A 27,402-nucleotide genomic window follows, 5' to 3' on the forward strand; every position below is an offset into this window, starting at 1 on the left:
CGGAGCAGGACAAGAAGATGATCCATCTGAGACAACTGCTGTTAAGGTAGGTGAGGTTGACGAGAGCAAGACCGAATTCCCTAGCACCATGTGTAATGAATTAAAGGAGCTGCAGATGACTGCCTTTGTCTCAGCGCAATAGGCCGATATTGTCCCATAAATGGTTCCCAGACAGGCCCCTATTTTCTACTTCGAGTGATTTCTTGCTTTGAGTCTGAGTAATGGCTTCAGGATTGAAATGGGAAGAATGTAGCATAACATTATGAGTACCATACATTATATATTAGAGTAGTTGATGCTAAGGATGGAAATAAGCTGAATAAGTCAATATGGTAATTATGGATATCAGGAATTGAGAATGTTGTCCATCTGGGTGCTGCTGCTTTGTTTTTTTCTTTGGGATAATTTCAGAAACCTCCCTTGAGATTTTTGATAATTTCACTCGGCTCCCTTGAGGTTTCAATAATTACATATACCTCCATTGGTCCAATCAAATGACTAAAATATCCTCCACTTAATAGTTAATTCATAAAGGGACATTTAAAGCCAAAAAATACTTCTTCTTATTATAGTTGTCATTTCCTAATTTCAAAAAATAATTTTCATCAATTTTTTTATTTTCATCTCTTTCTCCCTCTCTCTTTCATATTCTTCTCTCTTTTTCTACTGCAACCCCTTCTCCCTCTTGTAACATCCCGAATATTAGGAGGTTGTTTGTGATGAAAATATTAAAGTATATTTCTTCGGGTTTGATTTAAAACCTTATTTTGTTTTAAAAGACTAGAAACCCTAATGTTTTAATCAAAAACCCTAGTTTACTTGTGACTAAACGGTTTCTTAAATCTCTCATATTTTACTAGAGATCCTAATGTTAATTATTGAACTTGTAAATTCCTCACGTTTCCTTACAAAATTCCTTTTATTTGAAAATTATTATTTATTAAGGCCCTACTACCCAATTGTTCAACAATAAGTGCAGATGAACCTAGAAATAGGGTTTTACACTTCGGTTTCAAGATTTGAGCAAAATTAGAGTTTTCGCGATTTTTGGCCGGATGAATTTTCGGTACAGAGTAAGGACCAAATTTGGTGATTAAAAGTGACTTTTAAGTGAGAAATAATATGTGAGTAGTAGCCATGAGATAAGGTTAGTGAATGGAAAGTAAAAACCCTAGTACGGGTGTTTTTAAGAAAAACGGCGCGAACCGACGGGTACCGTGCACTACCGATTGAACGCACTACTTGATCACCACTTTCTTGCCATACAAGTTTATCATTAATGGAGCAAAATATCTTCCCCCTCTTAGCTCTCCTATTGGCCGAAATTAGTGGTTAAAATGCAAGGAAAGAAAGAGAAAATTTTGTGGTTGTAATTCAACCAAGTGTTAGACAAACTTGTGGCTAGAATTAATTCTCATCTTTCTACCTTCTTATAAAACAAACTTAGCTTAATTTCCTTCATTATTTTCTGCATCTTGGCCGACCAAAAGAGAGAGAGAAAGTGAGAGCAAGAATCAATTCCATCTTCTTGATTTGCTTCAACCCAAGTAACAAATCCAATTCTAAACCGATTAAAGTACTAAGTGTGAGTTGGGAAGCTTGAGGAACCAAGAAATTTCAAAGGGGGTGAAGGATCACTCTACCAAGCCTTGCTTTTGAGGTACCAACATTTGATCATGATCTTTTTTGCTTTGAATCTTGCTTTAAGATGTGTTTTTAGCTTAAGTTTGGCTTGATTTCATGATTATGCAAGTGGGTGTGATGAATTTGGAAGTTTTCCCCTTTTATATGATGAACTAGGGCTTGAGGAATTCTGCCCAAATTGTTGTAAGATGCTTATATGTTGCAATTGAGGTTTCATAAGGTGTTGTGGTAGTGATTAGACCAAGAAATTAAGGAAAGTTCCACTAAAAACTAAAGATTTCAGATTTCTGGAAATTCTTGCTTACATTCTGTCCGAATTTGTATCTGTGTGTTAGAGGCTGATTTGGCCTTTGGTCAAAGAAGGAAAGTTGTAGAGAATGGTGTTTTATAGGTGCCTATAAAATTTCAGCTCAATCGGAGCAACGTAGGTCATGAAAAGTCCGAAATACCCTTACTGTTTCAAATATTTTCCAGCAGTCCGTTTCATCAGTTAAGTCCAGTTTATCACATTTTTTGACCAGGATCCATTCTGATTTAGCTTTTTACTAAAACATAAAAGTTGTAGAACTCTGACTTAGCTTTAAAATGCCTCTAAGAACACCTGATTCGGACTTTTGTACACCGAGTTATGTCCATTACAGTGTAATGCGTTTAAACAGCCGACGAATTGGTTTCTGGTTTAGTAATTTGAGAATTTGACCAAGTTACATTAGAAACTGGACTAAGTGATCTTCATGAATGTTGTAGCTCTGTGTCTTAGCTTCGAAACGGCATAGGTTTTGTTTTAATCCGATAAGCGTAGCCTCGGATATGTTATTACCGCATTTGTACGTCAAATCTGTCTTGAACTAAATTGAGTTTCTGCACTTGTACTTAATACGATTCTTGTTATTATGATATTGTGAGCCTATGGAACGGCTCTTGACATGAATTGTTGATATATGTGATGTTGGGTTGTGGTTGAAAAAAATAATGAAGCCTAAATGGCTGGAAAATTAGGTAAACACAAAGGGCATGCTGCCCAAATTTACGCTCGAAGACTAGAGAACTACTTGCAACTTGAGTAAGGGTTAAGAGTGATTACTGCTTGAACCATCTGGGGTACTTGAGTATTCTTGTTCCGAGGTATATAAGGAAGGACTTGGCCGAGCTTGTACCCTTGAGAAATGAAATAATGACTATTTGGAATATGTTTCTCTTGTACTTTCGACTCGCAAGACAATTTCAAGTATAAATGTTACAAAGTTTTATAGTTTAAAAAGCGAGCAAGTGTTTCACGACTACTATCCGAGTGAATTTCAATCTCTTGATTTTATTGAACGAAACGTCTAAGTTTTGAATGTTAGTCATGTTTCAAAGTTCTCAAACTGAGTTTTATCGCAGATTTGGACTCCGAACCCGGAGTATAACCTGACAGTGACCAGTAAAGGCACTATATCTTTTGGTGAGTGCTTTCAAATACCGAATTGAACTTGATACTTGAACTTGATACGTGACCAATCTGATTACATGTTATATACATGAATTGTAAGGGCAAGGGTGTACTTTATCGCACTTGCCCTTACGTGATATACTTGTTTATTGTTGCAATTGACTTGATATACTTGATTATGATGTGCGCACTTCCTGGAATTCCAGAAACCCTGTGGCGAGTTACTCTAGTCGAGCCGGCAAGGGATTGGTCGATTGGGTAACGAACCCTGGGTCTCTTGTATTGTCGAGTGGAGTGATATCTCCTCGACTAATCGGTATACTCGAGTATTACCACCCGTGTTTATTGAGGATTTTGGGCCCAGTTGGGGGTTGAACGGTGGACGGAGAGTCGTTTAAGTGGTGTTCTACTGGATTGGTTACTTACTTGAAAGTTGACGGAGTGTCAACTACTACGTGATCAAGCTTCTGGTAATGCAAAGGGGAATTTGGCTCCTGAGAGCCATCCGTATCCTTATGCTTTGGAATACTTATTGTTTGTTGGATTATTGTTTCTTTTGAAAAACTTTTACACTCGCTCATTTTAAGATTGCTACTTGACGTGTTACTGTTCACATTTATGAACACTTCATGAACACTTTATGCTCGTTACTTGGCTATAACGAAAACTCGTACTTATAAATAATGGTCAATTTGCTATTTGGAACCTCACTGGGCTTTTAGCTCATTCCACTCCATTTGTTTTCCTTTCAGGGGTACGAGCGAGGTGCGAGATATGTAAAGTCTAGCATAGACTAGTTGTTTGATTTTTGACTTGTACTCGTGCTATTCCTCGAATAGAATGTTTTGTATTTGGATTTTATACGCCTTAAACCAGTTTGAGTATATTGAGACGTTGTACCTCGATTTCTATCAATGTAAATTATAAGCTTGAATTGGGATTGTTATTTATGGTTCATGGTTGTGTGTACATTATTCGATAGAGATAGTGAGTGAGTCATGGCGAGAGCTGGGCAGGCGGTCCGCCGAACCCTTTGGTACGCCTTAGGGGGAGGTGGGGTCGTCACACCTCTCACCAATATCGCATTCCGTTGTTATCAACCATATCACTATCAATTTTTTACCAATTTCAAAATATATCTATGTTTTTTTCTTCCTGTCTCTTTCTTACTATAAAAATTTTAGACCCTTTCTTTTTCCTTTTCCAACAGTTTTACTCTTTACAAATGTTAACCAATTGAAATTACTAAATTAACAAGGTACAGATTGTGAATTTTATTGTCAAATTAGGGGATAAAATGAAATTGATAGTTGGAACATAAAGAAGTGACTATTATGTTTGTTAAGCAAAAAAGTCTAGCAATTACTCATTAGTTATCTCTTTTATTTACTTATTGATTGTGATTTTACTATAGAAGTAGACTTTTGTCTCTATTTCTAAGAGTGCTAGAGCAATAATGAATTATGTTCTTAAGGACATTGGGGCATTTCTGAGTTTAGTATTGTTAGTAGTGGTAGTGAGTTGTATTAGGCAAAAATTAACAAGTAATGAATTTTGAAATGAATTGGAGTCATTGTACTTTATTTGTTTTAATGAGCATGACACATATAAGAAATTAAAGATTAAAATCTTGTTTTGTTTGGTTTTGTTCTCTTAAGAAGGGTATTTTAGGATATTTATGAAAAATTATAAGCTATTGGGTCTATATTTTTACATAAAGCTTAAAAATAAGGGAGGTATGTATAATTTTTAAAATTTGAAGGGAACTCTGTAATTGTTGAAAATCTCAAGGGAGGTTTTTGAAATTATGCCTTTTTCTTTCTTTCTTTTCTTTCTTGTTGGGGGGGATTGTTAAGAAACACAAGATTCGTTTAGGTGCTTGTCGCACTGGAATGTGACCTGTCATTTAAGAAAGGCTTGACAAGTTGCGCTGACTTCGGAAAATGGGATTTCCTTTCCTTAAAGGGATAATTTAAGAAACCTTTCCTGAGGTTTTTAATAATTTTGCTTGGCTCTCCCAAAGTTTCAAAATTATACTTATCTCCCTTATCCATTTAAAATGACAATACTAACTTTAATATTTTTAATAAAACACTCTTGTTGTCATGTATATGCAAAGGATGGATTTTATATTTTTGTTACCATTTCCTTCTTATATTTCATTAGAAATATAGAAAAACTATCAATATTGTCCCTAATATCTATCCAAATTAAACGTTAAACTAATAATATTTTTTATAGCTTTTAATATCCTGCAATTTTTTTTTTGTAACTCTTTTTTTTGGGTATCAAAATCAATGATAAGTCAACAATGATTAAAAATAAAAGGCCCAAAATCACTGCCAAATTATGATAGTTCCAGCCCTAAACTAGTCCATAAATTTTTATTAAAAAAATAGTCCATAAAATTTAAAAGAAACAAAAAAGCACTTTCTTCTCTATCTTAAAAAGAATTTATACTCTCAATAAAGCACTATGAAAAATACAGTATTATAGCAAAAGATTTATTGTTATAGTTGATTACTTAAATAACAAATATTAGTATGAAAAACTTGACAATTTTTTTTTTTTTGTTGAGAAGAACAAATTAAACTTTGTAAGATAAGGACATTTTATGGTATTTATTAAATTTTTTACTCTATTTTAAAGTTTGGTTACCAAAGGGTCAAATCGAACGAAATAAGTGTAATTTTTAAAATAACAAGAGAACTAAGTGAAATAGTAAAAAACCTCAAGTAAATGGGATGGGATATGGAGTTGTAGTTCCTTTGATTGCCAAGAATGGTAAAGCTACTTCATTCTCTGCAGCAAGAAAATTGCAGGAAGAGTTAAGCCAATGTAAAGAAGATTTGTGCAATACCAATGATCAACATGAAAGACAAAAAGTGCAACTTGAGAGCCAACAACCACAAATATGCCGATATGAGAAACGTTTTGAAAGGCACAACAAAAGTTTTAAAGAGAATCAAGAGGCACTGGAGAAGAAGATGGAAGAGTTCCTTGCTTAGAGATCTAACCAAAATTGCCCATTTAATTGATGTAAGTTTACATTTTTAACTTGGTCAATGGTTAAAACGAGTGTTTTGTTGGTTATGCTAAAATCAATCAAAATTGATAGGGTGCTGATTTTTATCAATAAATACAAGATTTAGATTTCTTTTGATAGGATGTTGAATTTTGGTTATGCTAAAATGTTTTGTTGATCAGAACTCTTTGCACTCACACTATTGAACACTAATCCAACTCTTTTAATGACTTTTGTTAAATTCTTAAATGTGGTTATCAGCTCTATCACAACCTATTTTAATGCTCTTGAAAATATGGTGCATAATACTCTTTATTGTCAAACAACCTAGCATATTCTCAAGATTCAGGAATATACCAAAGATAGATGGTTCTAATTGTGTATGTAGTTATTGGCAGTATTTTTCTTTGCAGTAAATGTAATTCTTTACGATATGCACATTCCCTTTTTCTTCAATTCTTAGTGGTTTTATGGACAAGAAGTTCAGTTTCTATGTCTTTTTTTAGGTTGAGCTCACTGCTTTTGTCCAGTTTTTTTGGCTCGCATTTTGTGGATTTCTCTCCTAACTTGCAATATCCAACTGAATGTACGTGGTTAGGAGTAAATATTATGGATATTAGCACTCTTTTGGGATTTGAATCTTTTGAAATTCACTGTTACTTAGAAGCACTAGTAACTTGGTAGAATAATTTAGGAACTTGCTTTGTTGGATGTATATGTTTAAAGATACTATGACAAATTTAGATATTGACTTTTAATATGATGGCCAATATGATGGTGGCCTTTTTCATTTTGTAGTTTTAACAGTGACCATTAATTGTATGATGTGTTTCAAATTTGAATTAATGTTTAGCATATTAATAACTATTAAAATAGGATACAAACTCTTACGACACTTTTTGTCATTAACAATAGTGATATTGTATTGAATGTTTTTGTGATGACAAAATTAGAACATTTATTACAAGCAACAATGGATATTTGCGATTATTTTGTGCCAATGCACTATCACAAAAATATGTGGACTTTTTATGATGAAAATATTGTCACAAAATTTCATGTCAAACCTTGGAATTCAATACTTTTTTTGTGACGAGTAGAACATAAGGTGATGACCAAATACCACTCATTGTGATGATTCCATCGTCACTAAAAATACTTAAGGTGTGATGATTCCATCGTCACTTATTGTGAACATGACGTGGTGACTAAAGGTGTGCAGCGATAACGGTTTTTCAGAATTAAAGATTGTTTGCAACGTAATCCAAGACCTCGTTTTTATTCTCCACTTAGTTTGAGTAATTATAAGACTTGAAGGCAGATAAATTATGTGCTTGGATATATAGTTTGGCAGCTTTTCGCTATTTTTTCTCTAAATAACTTATTAAAATTAGTAATTGAGATCTTGTTATTCAAATCCACTAATTTTCCTACCAATATATAGTGAGATATAGTTTTACCTACAAGGCAAGCTATTAATTTTGCTGCTTTGGGTATATTCTATTAAGTACTTTGCCATTTTACATTTCAATTTTTGTTAGCTATACTTTATTCTTTTTCATAATTTGTCTAATCCATGTCCACTTGTTTCTATGCTTCAAAGCTTGTTACTAGATTGCATGATTTTCATAATTGAAGCATGTGATATGCTAATTTGTTGTGTCATGAGTCCAAAACTTTAAAAATTAAGTACCAATATAAAACCTAAGATGTTTATGACACTAATGATTTTAAACTTTTAGGTACTTGAAATGGATAAATGTTGGATTAATGATAGCAGTTCATATTCAATGGCATACAAGGACGGTGTTCTAGAATTTATTAAATTTGTTAGGATGAACTCCACTAGTTCAAATAAAATTTTCTGCCCCTTTGCTATATGTAGGAATTCAACTAAACAAAACTATTTGCAAGTTTAGATGGACATACACAATAATGATTTTTGGAGAGCTTATAAAAATTGGGTCTTCCGCGGAGAATCATTGAGTGTACCACCGTGCATCATAAACCAAAACTTTAGTTATAATGTGGAGGCAAATGCTGTTAATAGTGGTAATGAAGAAGTTGAGGATGAATTAGAAACTTTGTTGGGAGAATTCACTAATGCACAGGAATATTATTCTTCATGTGAATGGGATGGAAAAAATTTTGGAAGGCTTTTAATTGATGCTCAATAAGAATTATATCAAGGTAGTGAAAAATATTCTCTATTACATTTTATTGTTAACATACTGAATGTGAAAGTAATAAATTATATGACGAACAAGACATTTAATATTATGTTAGAATTGTTCAAAAATATGGTTCTAGCTAGTGAAATAGTTGCTTCTTGAGCTATCAAGTACATAACAATTTAATGATAAACAAGTCACAAGTATAAAAGATAAACGACATAATATTTAATGTGGTTCGACTCCACCATTGAACCTACGTCCAGGGAAAGAAACCCGTTCTTTATTATGAGAGGAAAATCCTATGCAAGAATACAACTTGAAACCAAATCCAACCTTTGTATACCATCTCTCATCTCCCAAGAACCTTCTCTCACCCCTATGTATAAGGCTAAATATCGCCTTTTGTGTGCCCTTATGTGTTTTTGTGTAGTATGCCAACACCTATTTATATGGAATATTATCTATCCAAAAAGTCAAATAACAATAGGAAACCAGTTCTAATTCCTAGATTTGTATAGAATAAGAAATAACTTCTAATTCTAAATAAAATATAAAATTTCTTGGTTACTATTTCAAATAACTTAAACCAATTAGGAAATTAGTTACTTCTACATAAAACAAAAAACTTACCTAAAAGAAATTAAGCCAACTTTCTAACACCTAATCAAAATGATATGCTATATAATTAACATGATAAACATCACAGGAAATTAGTCCACCTAGTCGCAGATGGATATGTGCAAGTTTTTAGCAACCCATTTGAATTACAATTACCATAATCCTATAATAACTAACTAATAATATAAAATTGTTGACCTTGGTCGATCAATCCTTGATTTTGATGATTAACAAACCAAAATGTAGATTTGGGCTAATGTTTTTATGTGAGCAATTTGTTAGAACAGATTCTTGTGGCACAAAAGAAGAAGCAAAAACATGACACTCATGTCGGACGTCCGAAAGGAAGCTATTGGACGTCCGAAAGGATGAAGAACATCAAGAAGGAAACTCTGTCGGACGCTCGTGAGGAAGCATCGGACGTCCGGAAGGATCGGACGCACGCCTCGGACGCACATCGATCGCATCGGACGTCCGAGAAATTTCGCAAAGATTTGATGACTCTCTGACGACGTTCGGACGCAGGGTTCGGACGTCCGACAGGTGGTTTGGACGCAGGGTTCGGACGTTCGACAGGTGGTTCGGACGTCCGACAGGCCAACGGCTAGTTTTGACAGCATTTAGTATTTGACCGTTGGAGAGCCTTTTGGAGCCATTTCTCACCTTCTATAAAAACCCCAAAGCACAAGAAGACAAGAGACTTTTGCCAACACAAAATACAAGCTTACAAGTGAGATTTTTGAGTAGAAAGATTCTTTGTTGGTTGTATAAGGGGTTGGGAAAGTTGGGTTGTGAGGTTGTTCAAGTGAAGGTTACTCTCTAGGAGGAGTAAAACCTTGGTGAAGGTGAACCTATCACTTGAAGTGGTAAAACCTTGGTGAAGGTTGCCTCATTTGTATAAAATAGTTCTTAATTGGGTGAGTGATCTTTCAAGTGTAGGTTGTTGAGGGTTAACTAGAATTGTTGTAAAACTCCTTGGATCAACCAAAGTGTGTTTGGGGTGAGGAAGGAGTGAGCATTCACTTGTACATCTTGGTTAGTATCGCCATCAATTGAAGAGGCTATTGGATTGATATTTGGTTTGCATTTCTTATCTTTTCTCTTTAATTAAGTTTTCTTTATTGTGCTTAAATTTGATATATCTTTGTGCATTATTGTGAAATTGTTTGTACTCATTGGGTTGCACCAGGCCTTACAATTGGTATCAGAGCTTGGTCTCTTTTGATCAAGCTTAACCGCTTAGAGTAAAGATCATGGCAACCATAAAAGTTTCTTTTTTAGAAGGGCAATCTATTGATAGACCACCTATGTTTAATGGTTCTCATTTTAGCATGTGGAAACAAAGAATGATGATTTTCTTACAATCCGTTTATATTGAATTATGGTATGTGGTAGAAGATGGTCCTTATGAAGTTAGAATAGTTGACTCCACCACCAATTTGAGTAGATTAAAGACTAGACAAGAATTGAATGAAAAAGACAAGAGATACCTTTCTTTGAATGCCAAGGCCATGTGTATATTGTACAATGCATTAGATGTAAATGAATCTAGTAGGATTAAAGGTTGTAAATCAGCTAAAGATATTTGGGATAAATTGTGTGTATTTCATGAAGGTAATCAAGATATTAAAGAACAAAAGAAATCTTTGCTTGTTTCTCAATATGAATTTTTCAAAATGCATCCTCTTGAAAATGTTGATAAGATGTGTAGTAGATTTTGTGACATTATTCAAGATCTTAAATTGCTTGGAAAAGAATATTCTTTGGGTGAGAAAAATAGAAAGATTTTGAATGCCTTGCCAAAAGAATGGGAAAACAAAATAAATGCTATAGAAGAGGCAAAGGATTTAAATTTTATATCCATTGAATCTCTTGTGGATACCCTAACCTCTTATGAATTAAAGCTGAAATTCAAAGTGCAAGAGGAAGAAAATGCAAGAATGTATAAGAGAGGCATAGCTTTTAAAGCATCTTAAGTGGGGGATAACCCATCCTTCATGGGTAATGAAATCATGGAAGTGGACAATGATATAACTCCTCACATCAAAAGTTTCAAGAAAATTTTCAACAAGAGATGTTCAAGAGGAGATTGCAAAGTTACATGGGATGAATGCAATTCAAAAAGAGAAAAAGAAGAGTTGGCCCAAATGGCACTAATGGCCGTTGGAGAAGATGAGGTAAGTTCTTATCACTCTTCTTGTGATGAAGATAATGAAGATGATGATGTGAAAATTCTTATGATTAAAATGCATAAAAGTTTGAGAAAATCTTATGCTAAAAATAAAGATTTGAAAACAAAAATAAATGATTTGTTGGAAGAAAACTCCAAACTTTTTCAAGAAAACAAATGTTTGAGAATGGAAAATGATGATTTAAAAAATCAAAAAAGTGTTTTTGATTGTAAAAATAATTTGAAAAGGAAGTTGGAAGAGAAAACAAAGTTTTATGAAAAAATGTTGGAGGAACAAAATTTGTTAAAGAAAAGAATTAATGACTTGAACGTGTTTCTCCAAAATGAAAAATAAAAGTTTTCTCAAACAAAAGAAAGTAAATCTTTTCAAGGTACAAATAAGTTTGCTATGATAAGAAGTAAGAAAATTAGTTGTATTAAATCCACCTATGTGCAAAATACTTCTATCATGTGTTACTTTTGTTGCAAATTTGGACATATGCAAAATGATTGCTATGTAAAGAAAAATATGAGAAAAGGTATGAAATCCATGTGGATTGCTAGATCATGTTGTATTAACTCCCAAGGACCCTATAAAGAAAGGGTACCAAATGAAATTTCTCATATTTAGGTACATCATGAAGATTTGATCCAAGAAGTGCTATATGGTTGTAAGTACAATTGAAAATTTTGATATTCAATATGGTCTTGATTTGAAAAATAAAGGGGGAGTTTGTTTTTGATTGATGCCAAAAGGGGGAGTAGGATTTATTGAAATTTCTTTGTATGTTGGCACTTTCTAAGGGGGAGCTTTATTTGAACTTATTTGATAAAAAAAATCTTCATTTTGTTTGTCATCATCAAAAAGGGGGAGATTGTTGACCTTGGTCGATCAATCCTTGATTTTGATGATTAACAAACCAAAATGTAGATTTGGGCTAATGTTTTTATGTGAGCAATTTGTTAGAACAGATTCTTGTGGCACAAAAGAAGAAGCAAAAACATGACACTCATGTCGGACGTCCGAAAGGAAGCTATTGGACGTCCGAAAGGATGAAGAACATCAAGAAGGAAACTCTGTCGGACGCTCGTGAGGAAGCATCGGACGTCCGGAAGGATCGGACGCACGCCTCGGACGCACATCGATCGCATCGGACGTCCGAGAAATTTCGCAAAGATTTGATGACTCTCTGACGACGTTCGGACGCAGGGTTCGGACGTCCGACAGGTGGTTTGGACGCAGGGTTCGGACGTTCGACAGGTGGTTCGGACGTCCGACAGGCCAACGGCTAGTTTTGACAGCATTTAATATTTGACCGTTGGAGAGCCTTTTGGAGCCATTTCTCACCTTCTATAAAAACCCCAAAGCACAAGAAGACAAGGGACTTTTGTCAACACAAAATACAAGCTTACAAGTGAGATTTTTGAGTAGAAAGATTCTTTGTTGGTTGTATAAGGGGTTGGGAAAGTTGGGTTGTGAGGTTGTTCAAGTGAAGGTTACTCTCTAGGAGGAGTAAAACCTTGGTGAAGGTGAACCTATCACTTGAAGTGGTAAAATCTTGGTGAAGGTTGCCTCATTTGTATAAAATAGTTCTTAATTGGGTGAGTGATCTTTCAAGTGTAGGTTGTTGAGGGTTAAATAGAATTGTTGTAAAACTCCTTGGCTCAGCCAAAGTGTGTTTGGAGTGAGGAAGGAGTGAGCCTTCACTTGTACATCTTGGTTAGCATCGCCATCAATTGAAGAGGCTATTGGATTGATATTTGGTTTGCATTTCTTATATTTTCTCTTTAATTAAGTTTTCTTTATTGTGCTTAAATTTGATATATCTTTGTGCATCGTTGTGAAATTGTTTGTACTCATTGGGTTGCACTAGGCCTTACAAAAATCATTCTAAAAAACTAATGATCTCTAGTCAATTTTATTCTCACCTATAAGTATGGAGGAATCCCACCTGCAAGCATTTCAATGACACCTCAATTTCAAACTTGTAAGATTATAAAGGAAAAAATAACTAATCATAAAATGAAACTAAATTGAAGTGATCCCATAGAAGTACTCCAAAAGGTTCAAGAAGTTCAATTCCAAGAAAGACATGCATACAAACATGCACAAATTGTATTTCATTGTGATACTTCTTATGTTAGAGAATTGTAAAGGATTGTAGAATTTCTTTATATATATATATATATATTTATTTATTTTTATATAATACTATTTATAAACTATATAAAAGATACGCTGATTTCAAATTCTATATACTCTTAATTCTTAGGAAAATGAAGGTATGTTGTTTAACCAACGGATCAATTTATGCAAAAATTGTGCCTTCTCATTTGTAGTATGAACTTCGCAAAATTCAATAGAGTTAATTAATCTATCAATGTTGGTTTTCGTACTAAGGTTGATTAGTGTGAAGAATGTTCGTACTTTCATATAAAATTATCAAATCAAATGCATAATGTTTGTAAGTATTTCATTTCCAAATCAAAATAGGCATGCTATTACATTTATTTTCTATTATACATTCCTATTTTTATTTTAGGATTTAACTTCCATAAGAAGGTAGTTCATAAATAATGTACATATTTTATCATAGTTTGAACTATTGCTAAACAAATATTAAATTTTAATTATTTTGTTACAAATTTCTTATTTTTTATTCACCTTCCTATTTAATTCCTTTCAATAATGTCGTCATCGTGGATAGCAAGGATATTTATACTAGTCTCGACGTATTAGCGAGTGTCTACGGTCCATGAGTTAGCAAAAATCCTTGGATGAAATACGAGTTGGTACTAGCCAGTGTTAGTAGTAACAGCCTTTCCATGTTGCTAACGAAAATGAAAAGAATGGAGCAACTAATCAAAGAAATCACGAATGAATTTTGAATCAGAATCCGCGTTTAAGGCCAACTGGCCAACACTCCAAACCCCACAACTACCTTCGAACCCCACCATTACGCCAGTTTCGAACGGTTGGCCTCCACTTCCTTGACCGTGACAAAGCAAAACGACGACGCTGACGTCTCCTCCGACATCTGTTCGATTCTTTATTTTATTTCCCCAAATCTTGAAGCAAACGACGACGTCGACAACATACTAGTCTCTCCACTCCTTGCTTGCTTCAGATCTCTCCTTCCTTCTATTATTTCCCTTTTCTCTCCCTTAACTTTCTTTATGTTCCATCTTTGTCCTCATCTTCATAAATACTCCTGGATCCGACAACAACATTTTCCTGAATCAAATGCTACTCCGATTTAACTTTTCTTAAAGGGCTTTGCTTCAACGGCGCCTGTTGTTGCATTTCTGTAAATTTCTGGAAATTCTCTTTTTCTCCAGATTTGTGAAAAATGGCGGTGGCTGCTGGTCCTGTGACGCCTGGAGAGGTTAGTTTCCAGTTTTAATTATTTTGCCGCCGGAGAATTTGAGTCGTTATTGAGATTTGAAATTTTTGTAAATTTGGCTTCCTCATTGAAATTTACATGCGCCTGTAGATGCATATGTACATTTGCATGCGTTTATTTATTTAAATTTTTGGTATATAGAGCTTGGTTTTAGTTGAATTAGTTAGTTTTGCTGAAGTATTTTGAGATTTAACTTGGATGAAACTTGAACATGAGCTCGAACTCGAACTGATGGAGTGGAATTGTATTGAATGATTGGCTGTTGATTTTAGTGTTGATAAGTATTGGTAAGGATTTGGAAGTGGTTGGCATTTTTGTTAGTAAAAAGAAGATGAAGGTGTGGAATTCATACGTAGAACATAACGAAGTGGATGATCAGATAAGAAATGATGAACGATTAAGGAGAATGACGATTGTGGGTTTAAGAGGGATGAAGTTGGAAGTATGAACTTGTGTACGAAGGATTATGTAAGCTCTGAAGCAATTGGAAATGAAATAGATTTAATTTCTTTTTTAGGAATATAATCTAAAAAAGATTTTATTGTTTAGAAACTATTTGATCTTGTTTTTAACAACTGGTTGCAAGAAATAGAGGGCATTTTACTTAGTTTTAGTGTGTAAAAGTGACTGATTGGTGTGTTGTCAGCAAAAAGTAGCTCGGCGCTAACTAATTATACTGGCCATTTTGATTTGTGACAAATATTAGAGACATACTTTTAGGAAAAAAGTGAGGTTTTCGGCGGTGTTGTTGGCACATTTTACCTTCAAAACAAATCAGAGTAACAGGTTATCTATTGTATTATGTGGTCATTTTGCAAGGAACACTGTATTCTTGTATTCGGACACACTGTTCTTACCATGCTGGGTAGATATGAATACACTTTGGTCTTAAGTTTGGTATGTCATTTCTTACAGCTGCATAGGCTGCCTGGTAAATGTTTTACTTGTACTTATATTTCTTTTTACCTCTTTTAGCCTGTTGGTAGCATTTTTCTTTATGTTGTTTGCTCTACACATTTAACAAGGTTGTTCCTCATGGTTCAGGTGTCATTTCTTCTTGGAGTTATTCCTGTTATCGTAGCATGGATATATGCCGAGCGTTTAGAGTATAAGAAGTCATCATCTCCCTCTAAAGTGTAAGCTATACTTGATCAACATTGATAGCTGTGCTAAGTCTGAGAAACAACCAAATAGGAAATAACATATAGTTGGACTAGATAATGATTTGTGAAAGAGAAAACAAAGGACACTTGTCAAATAAATAGACACCTGCCAAATAAAGTTACGATTTTTACACAATGTGTAGGAGTTGAACTAGTTTTTTTTTTTTTTTTTTTTTTTGAAATATTAGCTTTTTTTGCCTTTCTTTTCTCTCTTTATTATCCATGTTTGTGATGCCCAAGTCCCGACTTTCTTTTCATGCATTGTTATTTCATATCACTGGGAGTGTAAATATCTTCATGCATCATTTTTTCTCTAAAGATTTAACTACGTATGCAGAAATCTATGGCAAAAAACTTATAAGTTTCATTTATTACTAATGAAATTTCATTTACTACCAATGAAATAAAGTTGGTGATTATAAGACTATTTTCTTTCAGAGGTTGTCGGATATGACATGATATGTATTTATAACCCCCAAAAATTACAGTCGGTTTTTGGGAATGCAAATTTTTTATGGAGACAAGTAATCATTGTGTCTGTATGTGGTGGCTTTGGATGAATTTGCTACACATCCCTTTAATTCAAGTTGTTTGGAGTGCCTTGGTATTTTTACTTTCTGAATGGCAAAATGAGCAGCTTAGTAATATTTGTCTTGACTTTTAAAACATGACCATTACTTTGGGACATTGACAAAATGGGAATATGAAATTGACAATGGGAAAGCGGGAGTACGTATTATGCAACCTTATCATATGCTATTGAATGCGAAAGTGGGGGAATACAGGAGAACGAAAGTAAATTTATGTCTTGGCCTGAATTATCCTTTAATACTTTTAGACATGAATCTTTATAGTCTTCTACAATATGATGCTGGGTAGCTGAACTTTCACCCATTACATTATAGAGATTGTAGAAGCTAGTTCTTAAGGTCGTTTCATCAACTTGAATTTTATTTACAAGTTGTAAGATTGTAAAATGTTTCCAGAACCATTCATTTTATAGCAGTTATATTGCGTTCTTCCAGTACATGGAAATCCTTGCCCTTTATTGTTATGTCTACAGCTAAGGAACCAGCTTTGAAATTTTTTGGCTTCCTTTTCTACTTTTGCAGAATTGCATAAAAGGAGCAAGTTCAACTTGTAATTTAGTAGCCCCAGTGTTAATACTGTCTCTGAATCCACTCTTATTTCAGGCTGGTTTCTACCATTCACATTTGAAATCGAAGAAAGTAGTAATCATTTAGAGTCCAGGCCATTGATTTACTTTTCTTATTGTACTATTCTTCAGAACTCTATAAAACAGAATAACAAAGAAAAAAGAAAAAAGTTGCTTACCTCAAACTAAGTGTATGTGATTAACATTTGGGATATGTGGCAGTCATGTTTGTGTCTTTGGCAATGGGCATTACCTTTTTGCGCCATCACGATCATTGGGAAACTGAACCTTTTGTCTATTTATAATTACCAAAACTGCTATTCTATGTATCCAATCAAAGCAAAATATAGTAAAATTTCAGTTTCATGCTTTCATTTGTTGAATTTTTGACTTTTTGGTTGGCAGGCATTCAGACAATAATCTAGTGGAAATGGAAAGTCAAACGATCAAGGAAGATGATCGAGCTGTCTTGCTGGAAGGAGGTCTCACTAAATCACCATCTGTGAAGTTGTCCAGTTCATCCATTAAAACGAACTTAATTAGGTCAATTTCTTATGATGTTTATATCCCTTTGGAGCATTTTTAATTTCATAATCTTTGAACCATCTGACTGAGTGCTTAATTTTCTAGGTTCCTAACAATGGAGGACTCGTTTTTGCTAGATAATCGAGCAACCCTTAGAGCAATGTAATCAATTTGGCTATATTTTGCAATTTTTTGTGACGTGTATGACTTTGACTTAATTGTCTCACAGATGATGTTACAATTTGATTTAGGTCCGAAATGGGGGGAATTTTGATATATTTCTACATGTGTGACCGGACAAATTTGTTTGCAGATTCTACGAAGGTGCTTTATATCTTTTCATTTCTCTGTGTAGTCATCATTAAGTTTTATTGTCATTGCTGTATGGTGGTCCCAGATGGTCATTTTAATTGTTTGCTAAGTAAACTTTTGGTTGATTTCAATGTATGCCTGTCCTCAATGTTTGGAGGTTTAAATGTTTCAGGAACTTTCAGTCCAAAATAAATCCTTACAAACCCTTATATACTATGGAAAATGGGATGCTCATATGTAAACTTAGAAGAGAAAATATGATTCAACTGAAGTTTTGGTGTTTCCTTTTGTATGTCTTCTGTGTATGTGCAAGCAACTATCTAAGGATTCTATAAATATCTGGCATCTCACTGTTAACGTTTCTGGTACATTCCTGTTTATCTCCTCAGAACTTTGACCTTATGTGAGTTATATTTTAGAGCATCGGAATTTAAGACAAGGTGTTTTGTTGAAATTTGTTGTTTTAGGACCACTAGATTACAGTATTCCTCTTTTCAGCACTTGTGTGGTTTTGCAGGATGCCAGGCAGAGGTGTATCTGTTCTTGGATTTTAAAGAAGTTATATCCAAAACAGTCTTTACTGACTTTTAGATTTTAAATTTGTTTTAAATGGTCAAAACTGATGATTAATTTGCTTAATGGTTTGCTATCTTCTGTTTGCTCATATTTTATAAGAATCTACTGCATCCTTTCAGTAGTTATGTTGCAATTTACATGTTTGGTTAGTGAGAAAGTGGTAATTCAATTTGTTCTCTATGTCTTAGAGGATTTAGCTTGGGAAAATTGAACTCTTCTTATCTTTGTTCACTTACTCAGGAAAGGCAATGCTAGGTATGTTATGCTAATTGAATTGCCTAGTGGTTATGGAAAAGATCTCATAAAGTTCCTTCCTAACTAATTCCTTTTCTCTTTGACTACGAGAGCAATGCTCTGTAGATCTGTTGTCGGTGATTGCTATGAATGTGAGGCTATGGTTAAACTTTCCAAATTCATATATTTCCATCCTCAATTCAAGGTGAATAAGTGATGAAGTGTTGGAGACATGTGGCATTTGAAACTATGCTATAATTTCTTCAAGCTCTATCCTCTTGGTATCTCTTGTTTTTGGTATCGCAGTTCTACCAGCAACCCCTTGCATCTTCTCTTCTTTCAAGTTTTATTTTACTTTTAAACCTTTCTTTCCTTCTTTCTATCACCCTTAGGAGTGGGAATCCTTCTGCACTTTTTCTTGTTTCTGAAATTATTGTGTTCCTTTTCATCTAGCAAGCTATTTGACTGAAATATATGTATCCGAGTTTTCAGCTGCCAATTCTTGTAAAGTCGATCATAGTTTCTTAAGTGAACCAAAATTAGTACTAGAGACTGTTTTATAATTGTTACTAATTCAAGGATGTTATGATGTGCATATCGCAAAAGGGCTGAATGCACTAACACCAAAACCCCCCCCCCCCCCCCACAACAACCGAAACAAAAAAATTTTTTTTTAATAGATGCTACCCTTGCTTAATATTGTTGGACAAAACTGCCGTTGCAATTTTATATCATGATTATGTAATCTAAATTATATTGTTTTTCTCTTTTCTCCTTCTTCCTTTTTTTTGGTACATACTTTTGCTTATTCTCCTTTCTCTCATGCTACCAGCTGCTTGATTCCTTTCCTATTATTGTTTGCATACTTATGATTAAATTTCTAGATTTTGCTTTATCTTATTTTATTTTTGTTGTAAGTTTTTTTTTTTGGAACTACTAACACATATAAACTCATAGCATAACAAAGTACTTATATTTATTGCTTTGCTAAGCATATTTAATTTTGAAATTGAAGTATTTAAGCAAATATAAGCAGACGGGGACTTACACCATCAGTTTTTTATAGCAAAAGAAAGTAAGCAAAGAGTCTAACTGCCATTTTTATTTACTTTTGATACTCTACTATTTAACAAAGAAAAATAGTTGATGAAACATTATATTATGATTAATTAATTTGTTAATTTTTAAGCTCTACTTTGCTTTTGGTTTAATATATCAAACTGCTATATGGAATAGGCTTTCTAATAGGTACCATATGTTTTGTTATGATATAGATATTGCGATTAATGTCACTAGCAAAAATAACTGAACAAAGTAGAATAAACTAAAAGAATAAATAAAATTAGATGAATATTAATTCTAAATGTACAAAAAGTAATAGTAAAGGGAATGAAGTACAGCTACTTAGATGAGAAAAGGGAGAAAAAGAATTAAAGTGGAAAAAGAACAAAGAAAAAAATGGAAAAAAAGGCAGAATAAATAGGAAAAATTTTCGTTTGGTAGGGGCACTTCTTCCAAACAACTCAAGCAGGGTTAAATTCGTATCAAGAATAGTTTTTTTTTTTGGGGGGGGGGGGGAGGGGGGTGTTAAGGGGGTGGGTGGGGGAGGTGGCTGGTTAAAGCGCAACTGGACTAAATTTAGGAGGGTTTTGTGCATATCCTTCTCAAGAGAGTTGTAAGCTTCATTTGGCATGTCTTATCCACCACTGCAGGCTACGAGCTTGGTGTGAAAACTAAACTTGTTGACTATGTTAAACATGTCTTAGGCAAATCCTTATGAATTTCTTACACCTAAATGATTGAAAGAAGCTGTATCTAAATATTGCATGATCTTGTGATCCCATGATTTGATCTTAAAGACCCAGGACATCCTATTGTGGCCTTATTTATGAAATTTTGGTTTTGAATTGGCATTCAAGTCCATTTTGCCATTTTTTAATCAAACTGTGCAAGTTTTGTGAATTTTGAGGCTTTCTCACTGGGAACTTTTATTTGTATCAATATTTGTCTGGTAGAATCGAAATATGGTTGTTATTTGCTTAAGGAGATCTAGTTTATTGGTGTGATGGTTTTTCTTTGGACACGCGAGGTTTGAGGTTGTTGTGCACATGTTTATTAATGCATGCATCATAATCAGTTTTCTTTGTTTGTTGGTTGTTTTCTATGAACAGAGCTACAATCGGGATCTTTTCCTCTTTCTTTACATTCTTCTTATCATAGCTTCAGCAATGACTTCTCTGAAAAAGCATCATGACAAGTCGGCATTCTCTGGGAAAACCTTGCTTTACCTAAATCGCCATCAGACAGAGGAGTGGAAAGGATGGATGCAGGCAAGTACTTCCGCTCTGTGTACATGCAATGCTGTTCTAGATTGTATGCAAAGAATGTTCCTGAACCTCTCACTCTCTTTCTTCCATTACTCCCCTTAGGTCCTTTTAGTTAATCTACTTGTGCGAAATCTCTGCTCCCTCCTGTTAGCTTAGTGGTCTCTTTGCAGTTTCTCAGCCGCATACAACTTTGGTTTTTTTTTAATAGTTAGCATTCTATGCACCATCCATACTGTTTTGACTAAGTGTGTTTCTTCATGTTCTAACCAGGTCCTATTCTTAATGTATCACTATTTTGCGGCAGTTGAGATATATAATGCTATTCGTATTTTTATTGCTGCATACGTCTGGATGACTGGTTTTGGTAACTTTTCCTATTATTACATCAAGAAGGATTTTAGTCTGGCTCGGTTTGCTCAGGTAACTAACCTCCTACACTAACGTTTCTTGTTTTCATGTATCATACTACTAAAGTAGCTATGAGTGTGTATCTTATTGCATTCCCTTTTATCTTTAAATATATGATTTTTTTTTTATCTCCTTTATGCAGATGATGTGGAGGCTAAACTTTTTTGTGGCATTATGTTGCATCATCCTTAACAATGACTACATGCTGTACTATATTTGCCCCATGCACACGCTTTTCACTCTGATGGTGTATGGTGCCCTGGGTATTGGCCATAACTATAACGAGATAAGATCAGTTATGGCTTTGAAAATCTTTATGTGCTTTCTTGTGGTAATTGTGATATGGGAAATTCCTGGAGTTTTTGACCTCATATGGAGTCCTTTCACTTTTCTACTAGGTTGGTAACTCTTCCAGCATTTATCTGCTATTTTTTGTTTCTCTGCATTCTTATGCTTGAGTGCACTTGGATAATTTGTTATGTACATGGTAGATAGACATAAGAGAATGCTGAACCTTTTAGCTTCCAATTTGTTTGGTCTGAGAAATTTGGGATCACTTATAAATGATTTTTATACATTCCTGTGGGGAGTTTTACTGCATACTAGTTTTATAAGTGCACTGTACCCTGAGGAAATGTGGAGAGGAGAATTTAGGGGTACATTGTCTTTTGCTTGTTAATTTGGGAAACTGCCAGTTGCGTAACAGACAGATTTAGCTACAGGAAACATTTTTTTGCATGTCGTTCCTTAAAATCTGGGTTTTGATTGTGTAATCTGGGAATGTTGTAATCCTGTTTGTAAAGGCTGGGAGACTTGTTTGTTTGTTTGACAAATGCATGAGCAGAGATCTTGCCATGTCAGACTGCAAAATGTAGTTGACTGTTCTATTCTCACAGCAAAAGTTATAACTGAAAGTAGAAAGGAGAAGAATGACATCAGTAGTAGTAGTATTTGAAAGAATGACAGTTGCATAACTGATAGTTAGTGGTAGCAGCATGAATAGTGTTAATTGACAGTTAAAAAAAAAAAATTGAGACACCAGCTGCATTTTTATAGTACATTGGGAGTTGAGAACCTGAAAATTCTTGTGCTCCCTGGCAGAGTACACTGATCCTGCAAAGCCTGATCTTCCTCGACTTCATGAATGGCATTTCAGATCTGGACTTGATCGCTATATATGGATTATTGGAATGATATATGCCTACTTTCATCCCAATGTAATGTCCAATGTATATTGTACATCTGGAGCAAGCTTATGCTTTTCAGTTTGGAGCAATTACATTGTGGTACCTTATGTTGTCATAGGTTGAAAAGTTGATGGAGAAATTGGAGGAGTCTGAACCCAAGCGTAGACGAACTATCAAGACATTCATTGTTACAGCTTCAGTAGTTGTAAGTTGCCTTTTTTTTTGGGGGGGAGGGGCGGGTTCTACCACCAATTATTGGAATTTTAATTCCCTTTTTTTGAGGCTATTACATGTTCTTAATTTGTTGCTCTGAATTAACATTTAACATTTGAACTATCTTTCAAGGTTGGGTACTTGTGGTATGAATATATTTACAAGCTGGACAAGGTTGCTTACAACAAGCTCCATCCATACACATCATGGATTCCCATAACGTGTGTATTACTGTTCTTACTATAGTTGAGCTTTACTATGCAATTTTGTCTCAGTTTATTACTGACATCTCTTTCTTTTCTTGCTAGTGTTTACATCTGTTTGCGGAACTTTACCCAGGAGCTTCGAAATTTCTCATTGACTCTATTTGCGTAAGTCATTCTCTCTCTCTCTCTCTCTCTGGTTATGCAGGTGCGCTCGTGTATTTCTGCAAGTTATCAAATTGTTAGGTTTTAAATGAGGCCAAGCATTTACTTTCAGGCTTCTCTGATCGTTCCATTGCTTTTATACTAGGTGGCTTGGCAAAATTACTCTAGAAACTTACATCTCACAGTTCCACATATGGCTGAGGTACGGGTCTTTAATTGTTTTGCATCAATTTGTACAGGAAGATACATGTCACCTATATGTATGCAGCAACTGACAAAATTTCTTATGAATGAATATTTTTATTGGCTCATTCTACTGTCATTTTTTATGTGAAAAAATAGGGGACGGGTCCAACAGCTTTCCTTTTTCATGCATAATGTGTTCTTTATATTATCCATTCCCGGTTTTCAGGTTAATCTTCATATTTCTAGTCAAATTAGTTAAACCAGTCAAACATTTTGGATGCTTCTTTCTCTTCTGCCGTAATGGAAATGGATTATGAGAACAAGTTAATTGCAGAAATCAACATGCTATAAGAGCTAATTTCTAGAATCGATCATGTTTACTGCATTTTAAGAAACCATCATCATCTATGGGCAAAAATTTTTACTGATCAAAGAAGTAATACACTCAATTAAAAATTTCTAAAGTGGACAAATTGTTTGAGAGATTTGCAATGATTTTGATTTATAGAAAATGTTCAAATGTAAGATTTAATTTAATAGACTGGATAAGTATATAATTGAAGAATTGTTGCTTGTCGTGGTATGTAGATATATGATAATCTTTGATGTACTTTTCTTCTTCCTGATGGTAATTACTCTTGTTTATGCCTTTTTCCCCATTAGATTACCAATCATGGTTTCATACCTTTTCGGGCATACTTTGGCTGTAGTTCTGGTCTAGTTGGGGAGGACTTAGTTGGGAATGCTAGGAAGAAAAGAAGGGAAATATGTGTCAAATTTGGTGAAAATTCTAGTACTAGCTCAGAAGTTCCTTATTTTCATTTGTATATACCCTCAAGAAATCCTTTTTAACAATTAAATAGAAGAAAAATGAAAAATATGGAGAAGGACAAGGAGAAAGGAGAGTGAAGAAACCAGCACCGATAATTCTGCCTTGTCAGATACTGAATCAATCTTAGGAAATGGTAAATGTGGGTAACTTAAAGTAGAGAAAACATTGGTCCGTGCTTTGTTTATCAGCCAACTGCTGTTTGGTTTGGTCAGATACTGCATTAATTTCAGGAAATGGTGAATGTGGGTTACTTATATTAGAGACAATTTGGTTCGTGCATTGGCTACTTAGCCCTTTGTCAACCAACTGGTGCTTGTTCTGATTTCTGACATAATATTGGATCTGAAACTTGTGTCAACAAGTGTTAAAGTAACACTATAGTCAAGCAGTTTACTCTTATAGTAATGATCTGTGCTCATCCTCTGTGAAAAACACGAGAATTTAACCAGTCATTTGTTATGAAAGTCTGATATTCTTTTCAGTTAGAATATTGAGTTTGGGCCATTTATTTATTTGGTTTTTCAAGAAACTGAGGATTACGACTGTCAGAAGTAATTGGAAGATACATATTCATTTGAAAAGTTCTAAATACTACTCAAAAATTGAATATCGTAGCACTCACCTCTGCCTTCATCTAGAAATGACAAACACTGTTGCTGAATGCTTAACTTTTCTTTCTCGTTATGTTTGCTGAACTTGAAAGAATATTATACATCTATCAGTGGAACTGAATGGCCAATTGTGAAGCCTATATTCTAGTAATTCATCTGAAAACCAAAAGAATGACAGAAAAAAGCTAATATGTCTAATTAGGCATAGCAAAATAATCATAGTAATGTGCATTAATTAAAACTTGAAAACCGTGGGCTTAGAAGTTTGAATCAATCATTTTTATTGGAAATATAAATTGATGACATAACCAAAAAGGGTCATTAATAATGATCAAATATGGCATGTAAAAGACATTCAAATTCAACACATTTATGGTTTTAATTCGAAGAGATGCTGAACTTTTTCAGTATATACAATGGAGCCAATTTCTCAACTAGGTGTTTTTATGACTTAAGGTAGTCTTAGCATCTCCCTGAAGATTGCATCTGCATGATATACAGTATAGTTGAAAGAAAATAGTTGTCACACACACCCACAACACACATGTGTGTGTGTTTGTGTGTGTGTGGAGGCACTAAATGGGATTGCATGAATTGAATTGGAGGACACATAGAATTCTCTGTTCAACGAAGAGTTACCGTTTTTGCTGAAACATTTCTGTAGAGATGGGTGAAAGTTGAAAAGTGCTTGTTTAAAAGCTGTGCAGATAATTTGTAAGAATTGCTTTTCTTGCCTTTCTCTTATTCTGTCTTGTATATATGGGTCAAACACAGTTTTTGTGGTGAAACTCATTTAAATACTCATGGAGTCACCTTTGGGTCCAAGTGGAGTTGAGTCCTAGTAAATTTAATTTGTTCAAGATGTTGAGCAATAAAAGTTTATGTGAATTTTATAAAACTTGGTTGAATTCTATTCGGTTTTATTTTTCTATGTATTAGCCCTGTCTGCATGATGTCTTTTTCTTTTATGAATTCTTTCACAATTGGGCTGCATCAGAAGGATGTCAAATGCCAAGAAAAATGTTTCTTATATGCATTGTGCAGAGATAAGTATTTGAGTTTCTTTGGCAAAAATTTAAAAAAATAGATTTTCTTAGTTTTGCAGCTGATATGCGATTTCTACCGTTACATTATGTCAACTTTCTGTTTATATCTCGTTTCTTTCTTTTGTCTGCAGGTCAAATATGCCTAATGGACAGCCTAAGTGGCTACTGTCATTTATTCCAGATTACCCTATGCTCAATTTCATGCTCACATCTGCAATTTATGTCCTGGTGAGCAGATATCTTCTTTTTCTGTCATATAAACAATTGAAGTACTTGAATTTTCTGAATAATCTAAACTGTTTTTTTTTTTTTTGGCTTAATTGTACTTGGCATCTCAGATATCCTATAGGATTTTTGAACTAACGAATACTCTGAAGGGAGTTTTTGTTCCCACAAGAGACAACCAGAAGCTGTTTTACAACTTGGTTGCTGGAGCTGCAATTTCTGTGTGTCTATACATCATTTCTTTCATTCTTCTTCAGATTCCTCATTAATTGTAAGTCTGTTTCCTGCTTTAAAAGATGCTGCAGACACACACCTCCACACAAGAGAGAGAGAGAGTTTTTATCAAATTCAGGGTCAATCGTCTCTGTAAAGTATGTCTTTACCTACTGGCTGCAAAGTATGCTTATCCTTGCTTGCAGTTATTGTGTTAATTTATCTTCATTGATCTGTGACTCACTTAACTTTTGACATTTTGGAGTTCATATAGGACATATTTGTCTATGATGTTTCTGCATTGGTCTGTGTCTCACTGTACTTAGTGATGCTATGCGAGTATGCAATTAGCATATGGCACGTGCAAAGGCTTTTTTTTTTTTTTTTTTTTTTTTAAATATAAAACCTGGCCATGGACCTTTATGGAATCAAGATTTCTGTTCTTCATGCTTTTTAAGCTAAGTTACTTGTGCTTATACTTTCTGCAACTTGTTTTAACAGGTCTGAAACTGTTAGAAAGTTCTTTCCACATTTGCACATACAGATGAAACGTATGGGGTAAATTTCTAGGAGATGGAAGGTTTTGCTACAAAGGTAGCTTATAAAGCTTTTTGTATTTCCAACAATTTTGTGGAACAGCGCATACAATTGCTCCATTGAAGACTCCGAACAGATGTTCCATTTACCCCACAACTGATTGGCGGAGGATAAACAAATATAGGAACAAAATCCTTGTAAAATTCTGGACTATAACGTGCCATATTCTTTTTATATTTTTCTATTTTTTGCCCTTGATAAATCTTGTGTAGCAATTATTGGTCTGAAAAATGTAGGCATGTAGGTTTAGATGTGTATTCTCCAGCAACAGCTTGTAATTGGTTATGGAATTTTTGGATGACTTCCATTTCTGTCTGCCTTTTTTACGTTTTGTTTTGTGTGTACGGCGTGTGTGTGTTTGTTTTTGTGTTTTTTTTGGGGGGGGGGGGGGGGTTGGAGAGCTTTGTGAGAGAGTCGAATCCGGGATCCACAGTCACTTGGTTGATATTCATATGAGCTTTAAGTTGGGCCTTGATGACTCCATTTTTTTCCCCTCTATTGTTGTGATTTTGGATTCAAAATGATGTAAACATATATAAGTGGGTGTTTACGGATATCATTTGTCGGGATTAGGGCTGCAAACGAGACGAGTCGAGTCGAGTTTTGAGCTAATCGAGCCGAGTCTCGACTAAATTTTAAGCTCGAGCTCGACGAGCCGGCAAATTTCGAGCTCGAGCTCGACTCGAATCAAGTCGAGCCGAGCTCGAGCTCGAAAAAAAAATAAACAATAAATATTTTATTAAAAAATAAATAAAT

General features: G+C 34.4%; 1 protein-coding gene across 2 annotated transcripts; it reads left to right on the forward strand.

The window, feature by feature from the left end:
* Nucleotides 1-14,010: 14,010 nt before the first annotated feature.
* On the forward strand, nt 14,011-26,957 carry LOC113709234 (protein REDUCED WALL ACETYLATION 1-like). Of its 2 annotated transcripts, XM_072064973.1 has the most exons (16): nt 14,011-14,449; nt 15,512-15,603; nt 17,192-17,329; nt 17,417-17,473; nt 17,563-17,635; nt 20,605-20,763; nt 21,031-21,180; nt 21,311-21,566; nt 22,270-22,385; nt 22,474-22,560; nt 22,701-22,789; nt 22,877-22,939; nt 23,082-23,138; nt 25,743-25,839; nt 25,950-26,107; nt 26,551-26,957. In XM_072064973.1, exons 1-15 carry the CDS (start codon nt 14,414-14,416, stop codon nt 26,103-26,105), a joined length of 1,626 nt encoding a protein of 541 aa, XP_071921074.1. In that variant the 5' UTR covers nt 14,011-14,413; the 3' UTR covers nt 26,106-26,107; nt 26,551-26,957. The 2 variants fall into 2 exon arrangements, with proteins under 2 accessions (XP_071921074.1, XP_071921075.1); XM_072064974.1 differs by lacking the exon at nt 15,512-15,603 and having other exon boundaries at nt 14,012-14,449.
* The last annotated feature ends 445 nt before the right edge of the window (nt 26,958-27,402 follow it).

The sequence above is a fragment of the Coffea arabica genome, chromosome 9c (assembly GCF_036785885.1).
Source record: "Coffea arabica cultivar ET-39 chromosome 9c, Coffea Arabica ET-39 HiFi, whole genome shotgun sequence".
In the NCBI taxonomy this organism is placed as follows: Eukaryota; Viridiplantae; Streptophyta; class Magnoliopsida; order Gentianales; family Rubiaceae; genus Coffea; species Coffea arabica.

Coding starts and splice junctions, on each gene's coding strand:
- LOC113709234 (XM_072064973.1), top strand. CDS start 14,414: ATGGCGGTGGCTGCTGGTCCTGTGACGCCTGGAGAG. Junction 22,561..22,700: donor TTGTTACAGCTTCAGTAGTT/GTAAGTTGCCTT, acceptor CTATCTTTCAAG/GTTGGGTACTTGTGGTATGA. Junction 22,790..22,876: donor ACATCATGGATTCCCATAAC/GTGTGTATTACT, acceptor TTTTCTTGCTAG/TGTTTACATCTGTTTGCGGA.